The following is an 18,789-nucleotide window of genomic DNA, read 5'->3' on the forward strand; positions in this document are numbered from 1 at the left end:
CCAACCAATGCACTTGCGCAGTAAGGGGTCACCTGAAATTGTAATTTCACAATGAAGGCTGAAAAGGCATTTTCAAACAGATGCAGTTAGGCACTAGATCACCTAAATTCGAAAATTCACAAGGAGGGCTTGAAAGGCATTTTTCAAACAGATACAGTTGTTCGCCTAGATAGATGAATTGCGAAAAGGACTAGAATGCAGTATGCAGACAGTGGTGCCATGCAGCACGAGGGTTCACCTAGCGAGCATGTAGGTTTAGTAGATATATGTTAGATGGCAGCCAGTCACAGCTTGGCTGTGGGTCCTGCAGCTTTTAACTGCAGTTAGGCATATGATGTTGAGGGGCGCTAGGCAGAGTCAGGTTGTGCACTATAACAGCATTGTATTGTTCCGTTGTGGACTTTGCTGGACCTGGTGTGGCTGTATTGGTTACTAGGAGTACCAGGTTAGTTATGGTGGTCAGTAAGTTCAGGATTAGCAAACGAGCGGGACCCCGTAGGTAAGAAGGTGCTGCTATTTGAATGCGAGTACGCTGTCGTGGGATTGTTGGCGCCTGCTAAGCACACGCGATGTGGTCACAGAGCGTAATGGGCAAGCGCTTACCTTCCGTATTATGTCGGTAATATGGCTGGGCCCTTGGCACCGTAGACCCCAACAGTAGCGCCTTCTAATGTGTGCCTTAGGATGTTGTGCCGGCTCTCGCCATCCGGTGCTCAATGCGCCGGAAGTATCCGCGGCAACCAATCGTGGCCTGCTTAGCGTCGGGCTGTGTTGCTAGGCAACTAAGGCGGCGCCGGCCATTTTGTAATGGCTTCTTCACATATGGCAAAGTAAAAACAGGATCAGGGATGCTCGCAGTGGCGTGCAGGCGGGTAAAGATGCAGCAGTGTGGCCTTGGGATCAAGGGCAGGTGCAGTGAATCTGCTTACCCCAGCATTCCTCCGATCCTCGTGGTGCTCCGATGCTGGCAGGCACAGTACAGGGAGTGGGCTCCTGCCCCTCCAAGCATCAGGATTCAGAAGAAGTCAGCTCATGCGGGATCATGCTTTTATATGGATCCCTTGGGTGTTGTGCCGGCTCTCCCCATCCGGTGCTCAATGCACCCGGAAGTATCCGCGGCAACCAATCGTGGCCTGCTTAGCGTCGGGCTGGGTTGCTAGGCAACTAAGGCAGCGCTGGCCATTTTGTAATGGCTTCTTCACGTATGGCAAAGTAAAAACAGGATCTGGGATGCTCGCAGTGGCGTGCAGGTGGGTAAAGATGCAGCGGTGTTGCCTTGGGATCAAGGGCAGGTGCAGTGAATCTGCTTACCCCAGCATTCCTCCGATCCTCGTGGTGCTCCAATGCTGGCACGCACAGTACAGGGAGTGGGCTCCTGCCCCTCCAAGCATCAGGATTCAGAAGAAGTCTGCTCATGCGGGATCGTGCTTTTATATGGATCCCTTGGGTCTTGTGCCGGCTCTCGCCATCCGGTGCTCAATGCGCCCGGAAGTATCCGCGGCAACCAATCGTGGCCTGCTTAGCGTCATGCTGGGTTGCTAGGCAACTAAGGCAGCGATTTAGAAAATGTCTTCCAAATCCATCCAGCAAGTCAAAAGTTATTAGCCTCTCTCAGCCTCTCTTCTGCAAAGCACCAATGCTGCTAGAAAGTTTTTAAGGCGCAGTGAGCATCCTGTTCTCTGTCATATTATAAAAACTACTGTATGGATTTATCCCAAAACAGTCAAGCAAAATTAAGTGAATGCTTTGTGCCTAAATTATTTATTTTGTCCAAATCTGCCAAGCGGTTTTCACACTACGGCTGTTCTAAAGAAGCATGTTTTCTCTATGAGAAAATGAATGCAAGTCAGCTGAAAACAGTTTGTTTTATGTTTTCTTAATAACTTCTTCATTTTCTAACAAATTGTTCCCAAAATGTACAATTTATTTGGGCTCTTGATAAACTTTTTGGAAAATGTCATCCAAGTCCATCTAGCAAGTCAAAAGATATAAGCCTCGCTCAGCCTCACTGCTGTAAAAACCACCAAGGCCAAACCCTTCTCTGTCAAATATTTTTAAAACTACTGGATGAATTCACCCCAAACCAGTCATGAAATTTAAGTCAACACATTGTGCCTAAGTTGTTCCTTATTTGGTCCAAATCTGCCCCGCAGTTTTCACGGTACGGCTGTTCAAAAACTGCACTGTTTCTCTATGGGAAAATGAATGGGCTGATAACTGTGGCACTGTGGTGTTTGGTTTTCTTACCTTCTCAAGTTATGGACACTTCTCAAGACCTTCCTTTTCTCCTCTTCCTTACCTATCCCCCTCCTGCGCTAAACTCTCTACTTACTCCTGTGACTGGGGCCTGGTCCCTTCAGAGTCATACAGGGACCAGAGCACCCCCTCCCACCAGTCCCTCCCAGCATCCTTTGCTAGCACATGCCCTCTGGTTCCCTTTCCCAGACTTTTCCCAACCCAGTCCTCATTTCCACTGCAGACCTCCTCCCCTCCCCCCTCTTTCTCCTGGTACTGCCTGCTTTGGCCTAAACAGCACTTGCCCCCCCCCCACCCGTTGGGCTACTACACTCTTGCACTCCTCCCTGTGCCCCCTACTCCCTTGCACTTATCACATTGTCATGCACTTGCACTATAGGGTTCTCACAAGGACAATATAACGGTTGCTTTGTTTGTGGTTGATGTATTCTTATGATTCCCGTGCCCCCCCTCCCTTCTTGTCTTGTGGCGACTGGAAACACATGTGTATAGGTGCCATGCAAATGTCCAATAAATAAATAAATACAATTTGATAACGTATTGTTCCCAAAATGTGCAGTTGGGGGGAGGCGGTCTTGACAAACTTTGTTCTGAAAATGTCATCCAAATCCATGAGGCAAGTCAAAAGTTCTAAGCAATAGAATTGGGGGAGAGGGAGTGGCTGCTTTTTTACTTCTGAAAATCCTGTCAGCCTCTCTGCTGCAATGCACTATGGGAGATATAGCTATAATGTTGGTAGAAAGGGGCACCCCCTTCTGCGTCAAATAGTCTAAAAACTACTGGACGCAATAACCCCAGACCCCTCCTAGAAATTGAGTCCACACTTCGTGACCAAGTTCTTTCGTACCTGGTCCAATTCCGTCCAGCGGTTTTTGCTGTGCGCTTGAGCAAACATTTGACTTTTTCTCTATGGGAAAATGAACAGCGACCAGGTCTACACAAAATACTCACAGGGGACCCCTGTAAGCACCACACACTCTCTTAACGCCCAGGGAGTGGGCCTAAAGTCAATTTGAAGTTGCTTTAAGAGCAAAAATAGAGACCATGTTTTGCTTCTCATCTATACACTGAAAGAAACAAGCTCTAGTACACACTTTTTGACACAGTCTGTTTTTTTTATGTATGGTTATATATCGTCAGCAACAAGGCAGTGTTGCACTAACAAGGGTTTGTGAAGTGCCTATGCATTTCGGATACTATCCATCGTATGGGAAAAACCTTTGCCTCCACTGCGGAGTCAAGCTGTGTCTCTCATCCTCCCCTCATAGTCTCAAGGTGCTGTGTTCTAGAGCTTGTTTCTTGGAATGTATTTGTGTTGTTTCTTTGAATGTATTTGTGTTGTTTAGATTTGGCCTGGTGCGTATGGCCTTTTTTCACCACAGTGCTCCACATACCTTGTGTTGAATTATTTTTGGATTTATGTGTTGAGATTTTTTAAATCTTTATACTTCGAATTATAGCAAACAGTACTGTCCACCCGTCACCCATCGTTGTGGGACTATGTCTAAACAGCGTTTTTTAACTTTCTTATTAATTTTTTTATTTTTGAATGGATCTATCAAAAAATGTCCAGTCTGGAGGGAATGGGGGTTGTGAGTATTATTTGTAAAACTTCAGCCAAATCTTTCATACGAGTCAAAAGTTAATAGCAATTCCTTTTTCGGGTTTCCTATAGAACTCAATACCCAACCGTGCGCGTCGGTACGTGCGTGTGTGTGTGCGCGCGCGCGCACCCGCATATAGAGAGTTAGGGAGTGCCCTTGCAGGGATCTGCATCCTTTGGCTCTTCAGATGATTTGGACTACATTTCCCATGAGCCCCACCCAGCAGAGTCAATGATGGAGGGATCATCCTCAGCATGGAGAATGCCACTCACTCAACCCCTTTGACTCACCCATTATATGAGGCCAGAGTGGAGCTGAGGGGTGTCACTAGCCCTCAAATTTGCCTCCTCTTGCCATTGTGTATGACTATCTGAGAGGAGTGACCCAGCCCTTTCAGGTAGTGTACAAGCCCCCAAGAGCGGCTGCCATGGGGCGTTGCCAGTTCCCCTCACTGACAGGAGTGAGGCCGCCATTTGCAATCCAGAGAGAGGGGCTAAGGCGTTCCAGCACCCACCAGCATGACCCTACTTTCACAGTGAGGCCACAACTCTCTCCATCTATCCTCCACCCGTTGGAGTCCCAGTTCTGAGGATTAGATCCCCGCCTGCCCTCCTCTGGCTTCGCCTCTGGATGGGTGAAGGCTTGAACAGGCAGAAGAGTGAGGGAGGTGCTGTGTGGCATTTAGATAGCACAAGGGCACCGGTGTTAAGGGCCTCGGGAGGACCGAGCATAGCTGGTGGCACCTGGGGGATGAGGGCAGCGGATGGCTGAGGGCAGAGATCTGGGCAAACTAGGACAGGGTGAGAACTGAAGCCCTGGGTCTTCTACGGGCAGAGGGGATCTGAAGGGGCCTGGCCGGCTGGCACCCAGTGCCTGACCCAGGTCTGCCAGAGTCCCCTGTTTACGACAAATGCAGAACAGCAGGGGGGCTCAGTTCTGTTGTTTGCTGATACTAGAACAAGTATCAGCCGAACAACAGAACTGAGCCCCCTGCTGTTCCTGTAAAGTGTGTTTAAGGGCGCCAGGTCTGCAGCTCAGTGTCATGACGCTGAGCTGGAGGCAATGCGCCCTTATATGCTGCGCGGTGGCGGCGCCCTTTTGCGGCCGCACTTTCTGAGCGCACCTTGAGCCGGCGCTGCTGGCTCCTCAGAGCGGAGGGTCCCTGGGGGATGTTCATATCACAGGGTAGGGTGCCCCAGAAATGAAGGCATCCAAGTGTCCATGGTACAAGCAAACTGCAGACACTCCCGAGGGCTGAGAGTACCAGACGTGGCAAAAGGCACCTCATGGTACTGGAGGACCTCAGGGCATCTGAAGGGCTGGGACTCCAGGGCTGGGTCACCGGTGAGACCCTGAAGAATGGCACTGGGTCGACTCATCTCTAAGGAAGCCTGGGAATACATGGGGGGAAAATGGGGGTGCTGCGGGCACTTTCAAGTCGAAGATAACCAAGAAAGGGGAGCGTCAGGGTCCCGGTCCGCTAAAATAAGCATATGTAAAAATAAGTAAGCCCAGGCTTATTTCTGTTGCATTCCGCGTCCAGGTGATAAGCGCACACGGTGTGTCAGGTGGTTGGTGCACGCGCATCTCCGTGTGCCAGGCGGCGGCGGCAGCAGCAGGCGTGGTTTACAGTCAGCTGTGTGGACGAACGAGGAAAGGGTGCCTGGAAGTAGTGGGAGGCACCCGAGCGGGGGGGGCGGGCGGCCTGCCCTGCAGGAAGGGGTGGCACCTCCTTCCCGACCTTCTCTTCCCCGTTCCGGACATACCTGGGGCACGTACTCTCTGGGGGCACCGCTGTCAGCGGCTCAACAGGTCACCATGCCCGAGCGAGTGCCCACCTCACCACTGCACCTCTTCCAGGCGTTTCTCCGAGAGAACTCGCTGCCTTTCGCCTCCGTTTTGGAGCTGTTGTTGAACAAGGGAAAGGTAAGGGAGGTCGTCTGCGAAGTGGCACCAGGGGCAAAGGGCACCGGTCGCGGCAGGGTGTCCCTGGACAAGTGGATACGGGCGGGGGTGGGCTAGCCATGCTGTAGGAAGTGGCGTCCGCGGACAGAGGAGGGGGCTGGGTGGGGGGGCAGTCATGATGTAACAAGTGGCATTCAGGTGCGAGTGTCATTGGCGAAAACATGCATGCAAGTGGCACACGGGGAAAAGGGCCCTCGAGTGGGGCACCCGCAGTCAAGTGGCGCCATGGGCAAAGGGCCGTCGAGTGGGGCGCGGGGGAAAAGTGCATCAAGAAATGCCCGGGGCAGGGGGGGTTATGTGGCGCGGTCATTATGTAACATAATTCGCTGTGGTGGCGCAAGTGGCGCCAGGGGCAAAGGGCCATGGAGTGGGGCATGGGGCATCGAATGGCGCCCAGGAGCAAGAAGGGTTGTGTGGGGGCGGTCATGATGTGTCTAGTGTAGTCCAGCCAGGGGCGTAGGCTGGGCTGCGGTGCTCTTAGAAGCGGCATCCATGGCCATTGCGCATCGGTGCCCGGGCACGATCTAACAAGTGGAACTCAGGCGCAAGGGGCATCGGCTCAGGCAGGCATACTGCGGAGTGTGGCGCCAATGGCCAGGGCATCCTTTGGGGCAAACATGTCACAGGCAGGGTCTTCAGAAGCATGAGGCATCGGTTGGGGGCGGGCATCCAAGTGGTGGCCTCTATGAAAAAAACACCATCAACGTGGCCCTGGGACTTTTGGGGGAGTTAATGGAGGTTCCAGTGACACAGGCTCCAGCGGCTCTCTGGGTAATCAAAACGTTGGAGCATCCGGAGTGTACGCGGACATTATAAACGGTGTAACCCTTGTTTTGCAGTCTTATTGGTAAAATAGCTGAGCGAGTTAAGCACTCGCTACAGACATCCGTGTTCCGCTTGCAGGGCACATGTTCGAAGGCTGGCATGCTGACTACGCGTTTCATCTTGCATTGGCCAATACAAATATCATACCCATGGAGCAATGAAAACACCCATTTTTACAGCGCTTAGAAGCCAGAGCAATCTGATATGAAGCACTGTATCAAAACGTGATTTTACATAAGGCGTAGAATCAGGCTGGTAGTGCAATATTAAACCTTTGTTATTTATAACTAGTGCTTGTTATGACCTTCTCCCAGGCGGTTTAGGGTTATGTCCAGTGCCGCGGAATGAGGGGCCACCCCCATGGAGGTCAAGGCCACAGGCCGGTAAGCTTGGGGAGATGCCCACGGGGTGCAGAGGAGTGAAGGTGGGAAGAAAGGGGACCATAAGGCATGCCACCCCCCTTCCCTGCCCTGTCCTCTCCTGATGCAGTACTGACGGGAAGAGCCTGACAGGGAGGGGACCCAGGATCCAACAAAAAGTGCTAATAGGCGACTTGGGCCAGCACTGAAACCCCCCCGTGTTGCCCCCCCCCCTCAAAGGGGAAAGGAACACTCTAACAATGAGAGGGGAGAGGCAAGAAGCCATGCATCCAGGTGTGAAGTGGCTGTTGGCACAGACCGCCATTTGGGTGGCCAGTAGCCATATGCTGGCATGGCCCCTGGGCATATTTGCCCTGTAAAAAGCAGGCCTTCCGGAGCAGCCCTGCAGAAAGAACACTCCTCTCGGAGTGCATCTGGATTCTACCCTCGTAGATCCATCATCCCACCCACCCCTGTAAAACGTACATTTGGGCAAGCACAGGACAACGGTTGTCTGAAAGTTGTCGAACAGAAAAACAGAGAAGGGGGCATGGGCCTGGAAGGAGACTGCCATCGGGCACAGGAGTGGTCACCAGCCCACGTACAGGTGCCAAACACACGCCCTGGGAGCTCACACTTGGCACCCTGTGAGCAAAGAAGGGCAACTTCCAGCTCCTGGCCCAAGTGCCCAAAAGTACAGAACTAAGAAAACACTGTGCACCTGTTTGCGGGGGAATACCCATAATACTAAGTTATGTTTTATTAGTTTTATGTTTAATAAAAAGCCACAGCCTTTTTATTGCCATCACAAAGCAAGTTTCTGCGTATTGTTTATGCATATACTGTACAGAGTGTATGTCCCATCGGGCTAGCAGTGTCACATCTTATAGCCAATTAGGCGATGGTTGATGTTTTTCCTGCCTCTGCGGCAGAGTTGGCTTAATAGATCAGGGGTCCAGGTAGACGTGCAAGGACGATGAAATCCGGCCTCACTAGGGAGAAAAAAGATCCACGTTTGGAGAGCAGTATGTAAATGAGCCCTTTGAAAATGCGAGCCTTTGATGTAGAATTAGCTGGACGCTTTGAGGGTACAAGCCTTCCGGGCACTATGATGGGAGGGGGCAGGGAAATTAGGGTCTCCTTCGGAGGTTGAGGTGAGTGAGATGTGTGTGAGGAGGAAACTGAGAAAAGATCCAGAAAGAGTGGGTCAGTTGTCACTTTCATCATAGACTTTTTTGATAAAGCAAATCTTTCTCCCTTCTGGGGCAATATAGGAGGCATTTTCCAACCATGGCTGGGCAACAAAGCACCTTTATCCCGGCTTTAGTTAAGCTCAGCCGAGGGGGGTGGGAGAGGCACTTCTAGGAGTAGTAAGCACTTTTTCAATCACTTTCTTGGCTCTTTACAGAAAAAGGTTTACAAAAGCAAAAACAAAAGGGGGTGTTGACGGATCCGAGATGGGAAGGAAAATTGGGTAGACCATTGACGAGTTTTTAATTAGTGCTTGATAGGCAGGCAAATGCGAGGGGTCTGGTGCGTAATCTTTATAGGGCGTTAAGAGAGTCCGGGTACGAGGAGACCGGAAATCCAAAGACACAATGGGAAGGAGACATGGGAAGGCAGTTTGAAACGGAAGCGTGTTTCGGGGGGCCTGGAAATCCTCAGTGTCCCTGCAGTACAGAATGCATAATCGACTATTAAATAGGTGGCAGTACTCCTCCCAGAAACTGGCAAGGATGTATGCTGGGATTAGTCAGAAATGTTGGCGAGGATTTGCGTCATACTGCCAGGCTCGGACTGGCTGATGGGGAAACAGGGCAATGGCCGAATTGAATGCCCAACATGCTAGTGTGTGCCAGCTTTTTGGGGTCAAAATAGGCCAGTATTTTAGCCAGAGTGGGCCACCTTGATTAGTTACTTCACTATGCGGGTAGTCGTTTTGAGCAGCTTTGCTAAACTTATAGGGGCAGATTCACCGAATGTTTTCCTATGGGATTGCGCCATTATAAAACACTTATGGGAATCAGGTCCATATACTTTAAAAAGCAGAATTTGCAACACATTTGACCCCTTGCGTATTGCTCCAACAGGACATCAGAAAAGGAATGCATTGCTATTTGCAACTGTGACCACTTTTGCATTGGTGCCCTGGCCAGTTTTATGCCCCAATCCGACCCTGGGTGGAGCTGTCCGAAAGTGGCATTACAATGGAAGGAGGTCTTGGGATGGATAAAGGAGGTGGAAGGGCGGGGGAGGGCTCGGGTGCTGTTGTTGGTGTTATTTGGCGTGTAGGAGGATGGGGAGCACCTGCCCAGTATTACACATATGCCCAGAGACGTATTGCTGCCGGCGGCGAGGGCATGCCTAACCGTACACTGGGCGACGTCGCACCTGCCCACAGATAAGGAAGGGGAGATTTATGAGATGGACAATCTGACGGCCTTGCTCCAGGAGTACCCGAAGGCCACGAGAATGGAATGGCGGGCCTTCATGGGAAAACATGAGGAGTTTGGGGGAGGAGCAGGAGCACGATAATGGTGAAGGGGAACCAAATCACGTGTCGTAAAGAGCATTATTTGTAGTTACGAAATGGGAATGTTGTTATAGTAGGAGGGTGAATCTGGGTGGGGAGCAAAGAGGGAAAGCGGAGGGAGGAGGAGTGAGAAGAGATCGGAGAGATAACACTTATTGGCGAGAGACAGAAAGGAGTTCAATATAGGAAGGGTGACAGCAGCACCTGTTTTCCAGGTTTTTTCCCCTTGTGTTGAAATGTATGGTATTTGAAATATCCTGTTTATTAAGTGATGAACATATAATTTCTTAAAACCAGTAAAACACTTGCATACGTGTCACTGTGTTTAAAATATGACTCCCAGTCGTGCAGCCTCAGGCGTGTTCTTAGCATGATGGCATGTGTCTGCTGCTGGAAAGTCTCCCGGACTTCCCCCCCCCCACTCCCTCTGACCAGAATGGGGTTTTTACAAATACATGTCCCCCTTTTTTCTCTGTTTTATCCCTGAGTTGGAGATTTGCACCTGTCTTCTTACACGACCGCTGCCTGCGATTTGTTTGTTCTAGAAGATATGTACTCCCAATATTTTCACTATTGAACTATTTTGACCTCACATGAATGAAATTGACTGATTTCCAATTTTAAAGCATAGAATTGTAGGAATCCTCTCCCCAAAAACTAAAGGAAGTGCTGGTAGCGAAGGATGTTGAGCAGAGCGCCTGTTCCTTGCCTATAGACCTCGGGAGGGCAGGCAGCAGAGAATACCGGAGAGGGGCGATAGGGAAGGGCGGAGGGGAGGGCCCAGAACATGGGAGACCGAGGTAAGATTAGAGAAACAGAACGAGAGAGAACAGAACATGGGAGAAGGAGCTATGGGGAGAAGAAGCAGAACATGGGAGAGGAAGCTATGTAGGGAGAGGGAGCATAACATGGGAGAGGAAGCTATATAGGGAGAGGGAGCATAACACGGGAGAAAGAGCTAGAGGGAGTCGGTGCAGAACATGGGAGAATGGGCTATCTAGGAATATGGAGTAGAGCGTGGGAAAGGAGATATGTAGGGAGAGGGAGCAAAACATGGGAGAGGGAGCTATGTAGGAGACGGAGCAGAACATGGGAGACTGAGCTACGTAGGGAGAGAGAGCAGAACATGGGAGAATGAGCTAAGATTAGAGAAACAACGAGTGAGAGAGAACAGAACACGGGAGAAGGTGCTATGTGGGAAGAAGGAGCCGAACATGGGAGAAAGAGGTATAAGCAGATGCAACAGAACATGGGTGAAAGTGTTAAATACGGAGAGGGAGCAGAACAAGGGAGAGGGAGCAGAAAAGGGGAGAGGGAGCTATAGGAAGAGGGAGCAGTCCATGGGAGAGAGAGCTATGTAGGAGAAGGAGCAGAACATGGGAGACTGACTACGTAGGGAAAGAGAGTAGAACATGGGAGAATGAGCGAAGATTAGAGAAACGACGAGAGTGAGAGAACACGGGAGAAGGCACTATGAGGTGAAGGAGCAGAACATGGGAGAACGAGCTATATGGAGAAGGAGCAGAACATGCCAGAGGGAGAGCTATCTACGAGAGGGAGCAGAACATGGCATAATGAGCTATATAGGAAGAGGGGGCAGAACATGGGAGAGGGAGCACGATTCGAGAACGAACAAGAGGGAGAACAGAACATGGGAGAAAGAGCAATATAGGGAGAGGGAGCAGAAAATGGGAGAGGGAGCTAAGATTAGAAAACAGAACGAGAGCAAGAGAGCACAACATGGGAGAAGGCGGTATATGGAGAAGGAGCAGAACATGGGAGATGGAGTTATCTAGGAGAGGGAGCACACCGTGGGAGAAGGAGCGATAGGGAGATGGAGGAGAACACGGTAGAGGGAGCTATATGGGAAGAGGGAGCAGAACGTGGGAGAGGTAGCGAGAGGAAAGTGGGAGCAGAACATGGGAGAATGAGCTATGTAGGCAGAGGGAGCAGAACATGGGAGAAGGAGCTATAGGGAGAAGGAGCAGAACATGGGAGAGGAAGCTATGTAGGGAGAGGGAGCATAACATGGGAGAAGGAGCTAGAGGGAGTGGGCGCAGAACATGCGAGAATGAGCTATAGGGAGAAGAGGCAGAACATGTGAGAGGAAGCTGTGTTGGGAGAGGGAGCAGAACGTGGAAGGGAGCCAGAGGAAGTGGGAGCAGAACATGGGAGAATGGGCTATCTATGGAGAGAGAGCAGAACATGGGAAAATTAGCTAAGAGTATAGAAACAACTAGAGTGAGGGAGAGAGCAGAACACTGGAGAAGGCGCTATGTAGGAAGAAGGAGCAGAACATGGGAGAGGGAGCTATAGGCAGAGGCAACAGAACATGGGTGAAATAGTTAAATACGGAGAGCGAGCAGAACAAGGGAGAGGGAGCACAAATGGGGAGAGGGAGCTATAGGAAGAGGGAGCAGTACATGGTAGAGGGAGCTAACATTAGAGAAACAGAACGAGAGAGAGAGAGAACAGAACATGGGCGAATGAGCTATAGAGAGAGGGAGCAAAACATGGAGAGGAAGCTATGTAGGAAGAGGGGGCAGAACATGGGAGAAGGAGCTATAGGGAGAAAGAGCAGAACATGGGAGAGGAAGCTATGTAGGGAGAGGGAGCATAACATGGGAGCGGGAGCTATAGGCAGAGGCAACAGAACATGGGTGAAATAGTTAAATACGGAGAGGGAGCAGAACAAGGGAGAGGGAGCAGAAATGGGGATAGGGAGCTATAGGAAGAGGGAGCAGTACATGGTAGAGGGTGCTAACATTAGAGAAACAGAACGAGAGAGAGAGAGAGAATAGAACATGGGCGAATGAGCTATAGGGAGAGGGAGCAGAACATGGAGAGGAAGCTATGTAGGAAGAGGGGGCAGAACATGGGAGTGGGAGCTAACATTAGAGAAACAACGAGAGTGAGAGAGAACAGAACATGGGAAAATTAGCTATAGGGAGAGGGAGCAGAACATGGGAGAGTAAGCTATGTAGGGAGAGGGAGCAGTACATGGGAGAATGAGCTAAGATTAGAGAAACGACGAGAGTGAGAGAGAACAGAACACGGGAGAAGGTGCTATGTAGGAAGAAGGAGCAGAACATGGGAGAAGGAGCTATAGGCAGAGGCAACAGAACATGGATTCAAGAGTCAAATACGGAGAGGGAGCAGAACAAGGGAGAGGGAGCAGAAAAGGGGAGAGGGAGCTTTAGGAAGAGGGAGCAGTACATGGGAGAGGGAGCAGAACGAGAGTGAGAGAGAACAGAACATGGGCGAATGAGCGATAGGGAGAGTGAGCAGGACATGATTGAGAGAAGCAGGGGTACGGGGAACTGATAAAAGATTGTAAGGTGTAAAGTGACACCGGTGAATGAGAGAGAGACAGAGAAGGCTGAGAACTGAAGACAGAACACATAAGTAGAGTGGGAGAGAGGGTGCAACGAGTTTGTGTCCAGGTAGGTGAAAGGGGAGGCAGATAGGGAAAGGGATAGGGGAAGAAGGGTGGGCCGGTGGAGAGAGCAGAACACACGTGTGAGAGGGAGCAGGGGAGACGAGAAACGGAGAGCTAGAGAGAACAGAAGATGGGAGAGAGAGCAAGGGAGAGGGCAGACAAGGTGACAGTGGTGGGTGGAGAGTGACATAAGGGAACAGGAATGGCATTGAGTGGTGGGCGAGAGAGCTATAGGGAGAGGTAACGGAGGCTGGGAGAGAGGTAGGGAGAGAGAGAGGTGGAGAGGAAGCAGATACAGGGAAATGGGGGACTGGCGAAAGCACAGAATATGGGATGGACATTCAGGAGAGCGCAAATAATGGAAGCGGGGGGGGGGACGCACGGAGGGAAATGCGCAAAGGTCAGACTGGGAAAAGGAAGGGTAAGAGTGAGCATAGCGAGAGCATGAGGGACACAGAACAATGCACCCCCCTCCCCCCCGGCCGCGGGCCAGCAGGCAGAGAGCGCGAGGGAACACACAGTTCAGGTGCTACAGGGAGGGGGAGCTCAGCCGGCAGCAGCGAGTAAACCTCCGTGCTTCGAGGCATTGGCCTGCTGGGAAACACTTCCTGGAATGTGTCTCATCACGTGCCCTGGATTACCCAGAACTCCTCCGCCGAGGAGGCTTGGCAATTAAGACACGACCTTTCACCCCCAGCAGGCAGCTGGAGCTTTGTGTGCAAGAATGAGAGCTGCTGGGGGGGGGGGGGGGGGGGGGGCGATTGGCACTCTGATTTACGCAAGGGAGCTCGACATTGCTCAACCCAAACTGCCCTGTCATATGTCAATATAAGCCGGGCGCTGGGCCACTTCACATCCCTAGGCCACCCCCCAATTGTCCTGGTTGCAAAGTAGCACCAATTCCTGCAGCGAAACACTTTAAACAAATCCAATGCTTGCAACAGGGCACCCCTTTCTTTGTGGCTTGAAAAGCCGCAGGTGTATGAATTCCACACACACCTGAACTCGAGCTTTAGTCCCAGTTATGATTGACATCACTCCAAAATCACACCTTGATTTTAATCTATGATAAAACAATTTCAACGTATGCAGCGACCAGCCGACTTAGTGCACTTTCACTTCCCTTTTGAAACCCCATCCATCTTTATTTAGGCCAGAGCTCCCCCACCATAAGTCTCAGCGGACTGCCTGCCCTTGCAGGGGATCCTGGGGCGGAGGAGCGCCCGCCGTCCATGACATGCAAGTTGAACTTTTCTCCTTTTATTTAAGCCTCCCTCACCGACTGGCCAGAGGGAGACTTACCGCGAGAGGGCCGAAAACCCCAACCAGCTCGCTTCTTAAGTCATTCTAGTCCACCTGGTCGCTTGCACACTGCCACGCCACACCACGGGAGGGTCCACGCCCCACTTTGGCCTCCCACCCGTAGGCTCCCGAATCCCATCGCCGTCAGTCTAGCAGTTAGGATCCATGAATAGCAGTCCACGCCCTTCTCTGGCAGGTGCCCGCCATCGACAGTATGGTATGGTGCCTCCCAGTTGGTTGACCCATGGCGTATCTGCGTGAAACCCATTCCCTTGCAAAACTCGGCCATTGCTTTATTAAGCCTCTCCCTGCCCTTTTCCACAGCCTGGTGTAATTCGGACCCTCTCCATTCAAATCTGGGTATTATTCCCACTGGGCAGGCTGCCATTTTCTGCAACGCTCCCATTATGTCTCTCCGCCGCTTCCCCCTTCATATACTCGTTAGGTCGATGCCACCCAGATAATTTACCAGGACCTCAGGTTTGTGACACTTCTGTAAGAGTGTCTCAATACTACCATCAGCGCATATGCTGATAACTTTGCATTTCCCATCATATTAGATACTGATTGATTGATATTTTATTTCTATTGCGCTCGTGCACAAGTGTTTCAGAGCGCGACAAGACAAGGGAGGGGAGCAGGGGAGAATAAAACAGCAATCTTACTAGGCCCAGTGACATTGAGAACGTGCAAGTGCATGGGAGATGGGGAGGTGAAACGTGCATGCAAGGGTAGAGAAGTGGAAAGTGCGAAGCAAAGGAGAAACAGATAAATAATAATAAATAAATAAATAATGCGGGTGACAAACAGTGGTAGTGCAGCCAGCAATTTGCAAGTGCTAGGTTTAAGGCAGCAGACAGGGTAGGTCTGATAAGTGCAGGAAGAAAAAGGGGGCGCTGTATGGGTACAGATACAGACCCCAGTGCAAGGGGTAGCCCGGAGGCAGTGCGGGAGGGGGGCAGGGTGAGCAGGTACCTGGGCCCGGAGGACAGAGGGTGGCCAGGTGCACCATGCCAAGAGAGAACAGATCAGCAGGGGAGAAGGGGAGCGAAGGCAGAAGAAAAGAGGAAGGTCTTGAGGTGCTTCCGGAACCAGAGATGGTTCTCCTCAAGTTTTGAGTGGCAGGGAGGCTATTCCAGAGGAAGGCCCCAGCCGAAGACCGAGATCTACCCCCAGCTCATTTCTTTGAAAAATGACTGACCTTGAGTGAGTTAAAGGTAGAGGAGCGAAGAGCTCGAGTGGGGAGGTATTTGCGGAGGGATAGCTGAAGGTATTTTGGACCCTGGCCCCAGAAAGCCTTGTGGACAATTCAGAGGGTTTTGCATTTAATCCTTGCATCCACTGGGAGCCAATGGAGAGATTTCAGAGCTGGAGAGATACGATCCCAGGGCTTGATCCAAGGACAAGTCCCGCTTAAAAATGAAGGCTGCGGGTTTATTACCCGTACACACCAATCAAACTATATTCAGTTCTACTTCATGATTACCAACGCTGCAAAATCACACTTTGGTTACATTATTACTCCTTGGTTCAAACATTATACTTGCAATTAAACCATTTCCCCTTATGCGCCGACGAGCCTATTAACTCAAAATGTCCTTCTTCCCCCTCAAATCATCTCCATATTTCATGAGGCCAAAGCACCATACAATCAAACGCCGCTCTAACAGCACGCCTGTTGCTCCCGTGATCTGCAAAAATGGTGTTCCTTTCCTCCTAAAGAACAGTGCACTGTAACCCTTAGCATATTATCGGCCAGTGTGTGGCCGTGCTCCAACAACCTTAGCCCTAGTGACCCATGATCTGACCATTCGGATAGAGGGCATCCCTGATCCACCCTACCTGCTTGTGCCCATCTGAAGTATGAAGGTCCCTGCTAGACATCCTTCAAGACCATGGGCACTGCCTGTACATGAAAGGATTGATTTCAACACCATGACCCAGCCTGTACATGAAAGGATTGATTTCAAGACCTTGACCCAGCCTGAACATGAAAGGATTGATTTCAAGACCCTGACCCAGCCTGTACATGAAAGGATTGATTTCAGGACCATGCCACCACCTGTACATGAAAGGATTGATTTCAAGACCCTGACCCAGCCTGTACATGGAAGGATTGATTTCAGACCATGGCCGAACCTGTACATAAAAGGATTGATGTCAAGACCCTGACCAGCCTGTAAATGAAAGGATTGATTTCAAAACCATGACCGAACCTGTACATGAAAGGATTGATTTCAAGACCCTGACCCAGCCTGTAAATGAAAGGATTGATTTAAAGACCATGACCCAGCCTCCACATGAAAGGATTCATTTCAAGACCATGCCACCGGCTGTACATGAAAGGATTGATTTCAAGACCCTGACCCAGCCTGTACATGAAAGGATTGATTTCAAGACCCTGACCCAGACTGTACATGAAAGGATTGATTTCAAGACCATGCCACCACCTGTATATAAAATGGTTGATTTCAAGACCATGACCCAGCCTGCACATGAAAGGATTAATTTCAAGACCATGCCACCAGATAAGCATGAAAGGATTGATTTCAAGACCCTGCCACTGCCTGTACATGAAAGGGTTGACAAAAGAGTCAGGCAGTGCTCCCCGGCAGCCATTAGACAAGAGGCCCCCACTGGGCACTTCTTACCATACTTTAACTAAAAAGTGCATGGTGAAGGGATATATCAGAAGATGGCGTTCTTAAGCAACCAATGGCTGTGTGGCCTCCACTGTGCCACTGTAATGCATGCTGCATTTTTCATCAATTCTTTCATCTGGCCCTGCTGTGGTGGGGCTCCTAACTCTGGCTGTGTGGCGCAACTCTTCCCGATAAGCACAGACAACCCCCTGTAATACTACCCTTAAGTCCCTGGTACTCCCAACTAGCGCTTAACGCAATTGTGTTCCTCCATTCTACCGCCAGTTAAGGTGAGGGCATTATTCTCACCACCTTTGAGTCCACGCCAACTGCTCAGTCTCGGTCTTACCCAATGTGCCCATGTTGCGTGTTACGCTAACACTGCACAGTCCTAAGCTCCACCCCGTCTGCACCTTTTGTATCGCTTCTGCTCTCGGCATCACCATTTACACTCCAGCGGTGCCCGAAACCCTAATCCCCTTTTGTTTAATAAGGGTCTCAGATAATCTGAAATGCATTTCCCCATATCCGAATGCGAGAAAGCTAACTGCCGTTTCGCCATTGAACTTGTGCACATCGAGTGCAGCGCATGAGAGCCATGCCCGGGCGCGCAATTCCAGCCCCAGTGCGACCCGTCCGCCTATAACACTCTACCTAATCTCAAAACTCTGTGCCTCGTAAACCTTAACTATGGGATTACAACAAAAACCATCTCCAATAGCGCCAGCAAAGCTTCCGCCGCGGTCACTCATAGGTCCCAGCAGCCAAACTGCGAGACGAACATTTCATCGTCACTATCAAACTATTCCGAAGGCTTTTTCTCGATTGAAGTAAAACGTGAAAGCAAAGACGGACTACTGTAATGGAATAGTCATATTATGGTAGGATTTGCTCCTGTAATGGTACAGTTGTGTTGCCCCGAAGGAAAAAACAGGTTCAAGTTACACTATTCCCACGATTACAGACGCCATGACCAGCGGCCAGGCGTCTGTTCTTGGTGCCATCACAATATCCAAATGCTCTGCCCTTTGCCATGGGATTTCACTAAATTTAACATAGTAGAGATACTTCTGTTCGTGGTCACAGTGTCGGAGTGCCCAGCGATTGCTTAAATAATATGCAACCTATGAAATTGATCTTCTATATCACGCACAGAGAGGCCAGCCTTCTAAGCTTTGGACCGGCCTTGGAACACTGTGCCGCGCAGCATAATCAGTGGAGCCAATAGACAGTGACTGTTCCCCAATGCTATGATTACCCAATGATGACTAAAGCATTGTCTAGGTATTGGCAATACAAGGCTGTGGTTTTTTATTGCACATAACATAATTGTAAAAACATATTTTGTAAAGTTTATTTAACAAAATCAAACATAATAAACAATGTACACATTTGGGCACAAGGTCCAGGGTTGTGTCCCTGGCCCGTGCCACCATCTTGTTTCCACGATGTCGTGGGTCACCTTCGTTGCCCCGCTTTCCCTTTCTTCTCCCTTCTTCTTTTCTCGGGTAGGTGGGATATGGGAAAAGAAAGTCTTCTGCGTACGCAGAATAACTATGGTGCTCCGTCCGTAGTACCAGGGAACTGATTTCTCCCTCCCAGTGCCTTCTTTTATACTCCTAGCTTTGCCTTAGGCCAGACATGTGTTGGCGGGGGCTTTTGTTGTCCCCCCTGGCCGGCTCACGCCGACGGCCGTTTGCACCTTATTGTGCTCCTTTGTTCTGCCACTTGCTCCTCTTCCTGCTTTTCCTGTCTGAGGGCACGGCACTTGCAAGTGCCTTAAGACCCTGGTGTGTTGGCCCTGAGCATGCATATGCTAAAAAGCACGCGGCGGGGGAGGTGCAGTGTTTTGCTGCCTCATGTT

The 18,789-nt window shown here is 50.5% G+C and overlaps 1 protein-coding gene across 5 annotated transcripts in view; it reads left to right on the forward strand.

The window, feature by feature from the left end:
* USP2 (ubiquitin specific peptidase 2) overlaps window positions 1–18,789 on the forward strand; it is a 357,749-nt gene that overhangs the window by 222,088 nt on the left and 116,872 nt on the right. The window contains exon 1 of one of the 5 annotated variants that reach the window (XM_069614357.1): window positions 5,544–5,786. The exons of the other annotated variants lie outside the window; for them this stretch is intronic. Coding sequence (XP_069470458.1) covers window positions 5,679–5,786 — 108 coding nt within the window. The 5' untranslated portion in view covers window positions 5,544–5,678. Of the gene's footprint in view, window positions 1–5,543; window positions 5,787–18,789 lie in introns of those variants that run through there. 5 annotated transcript variants of the gene reach the window in all.

The sequence above is a fragment of the Ambystoma mexicanum genome, chromosome 9 (genome assembly GCF_040938575.1).
Source record: "Ambystoma mexicanum isolate Mex_15411 chromosome 9, UKY_AmexF1_1, whole genome shotgun sequence".
NCBI lineage: Eukaryota > Metazoa > Chordata > Amphibia > Caudata > Ambystomatidae > Ambystoma > Ambystoma mexicanum.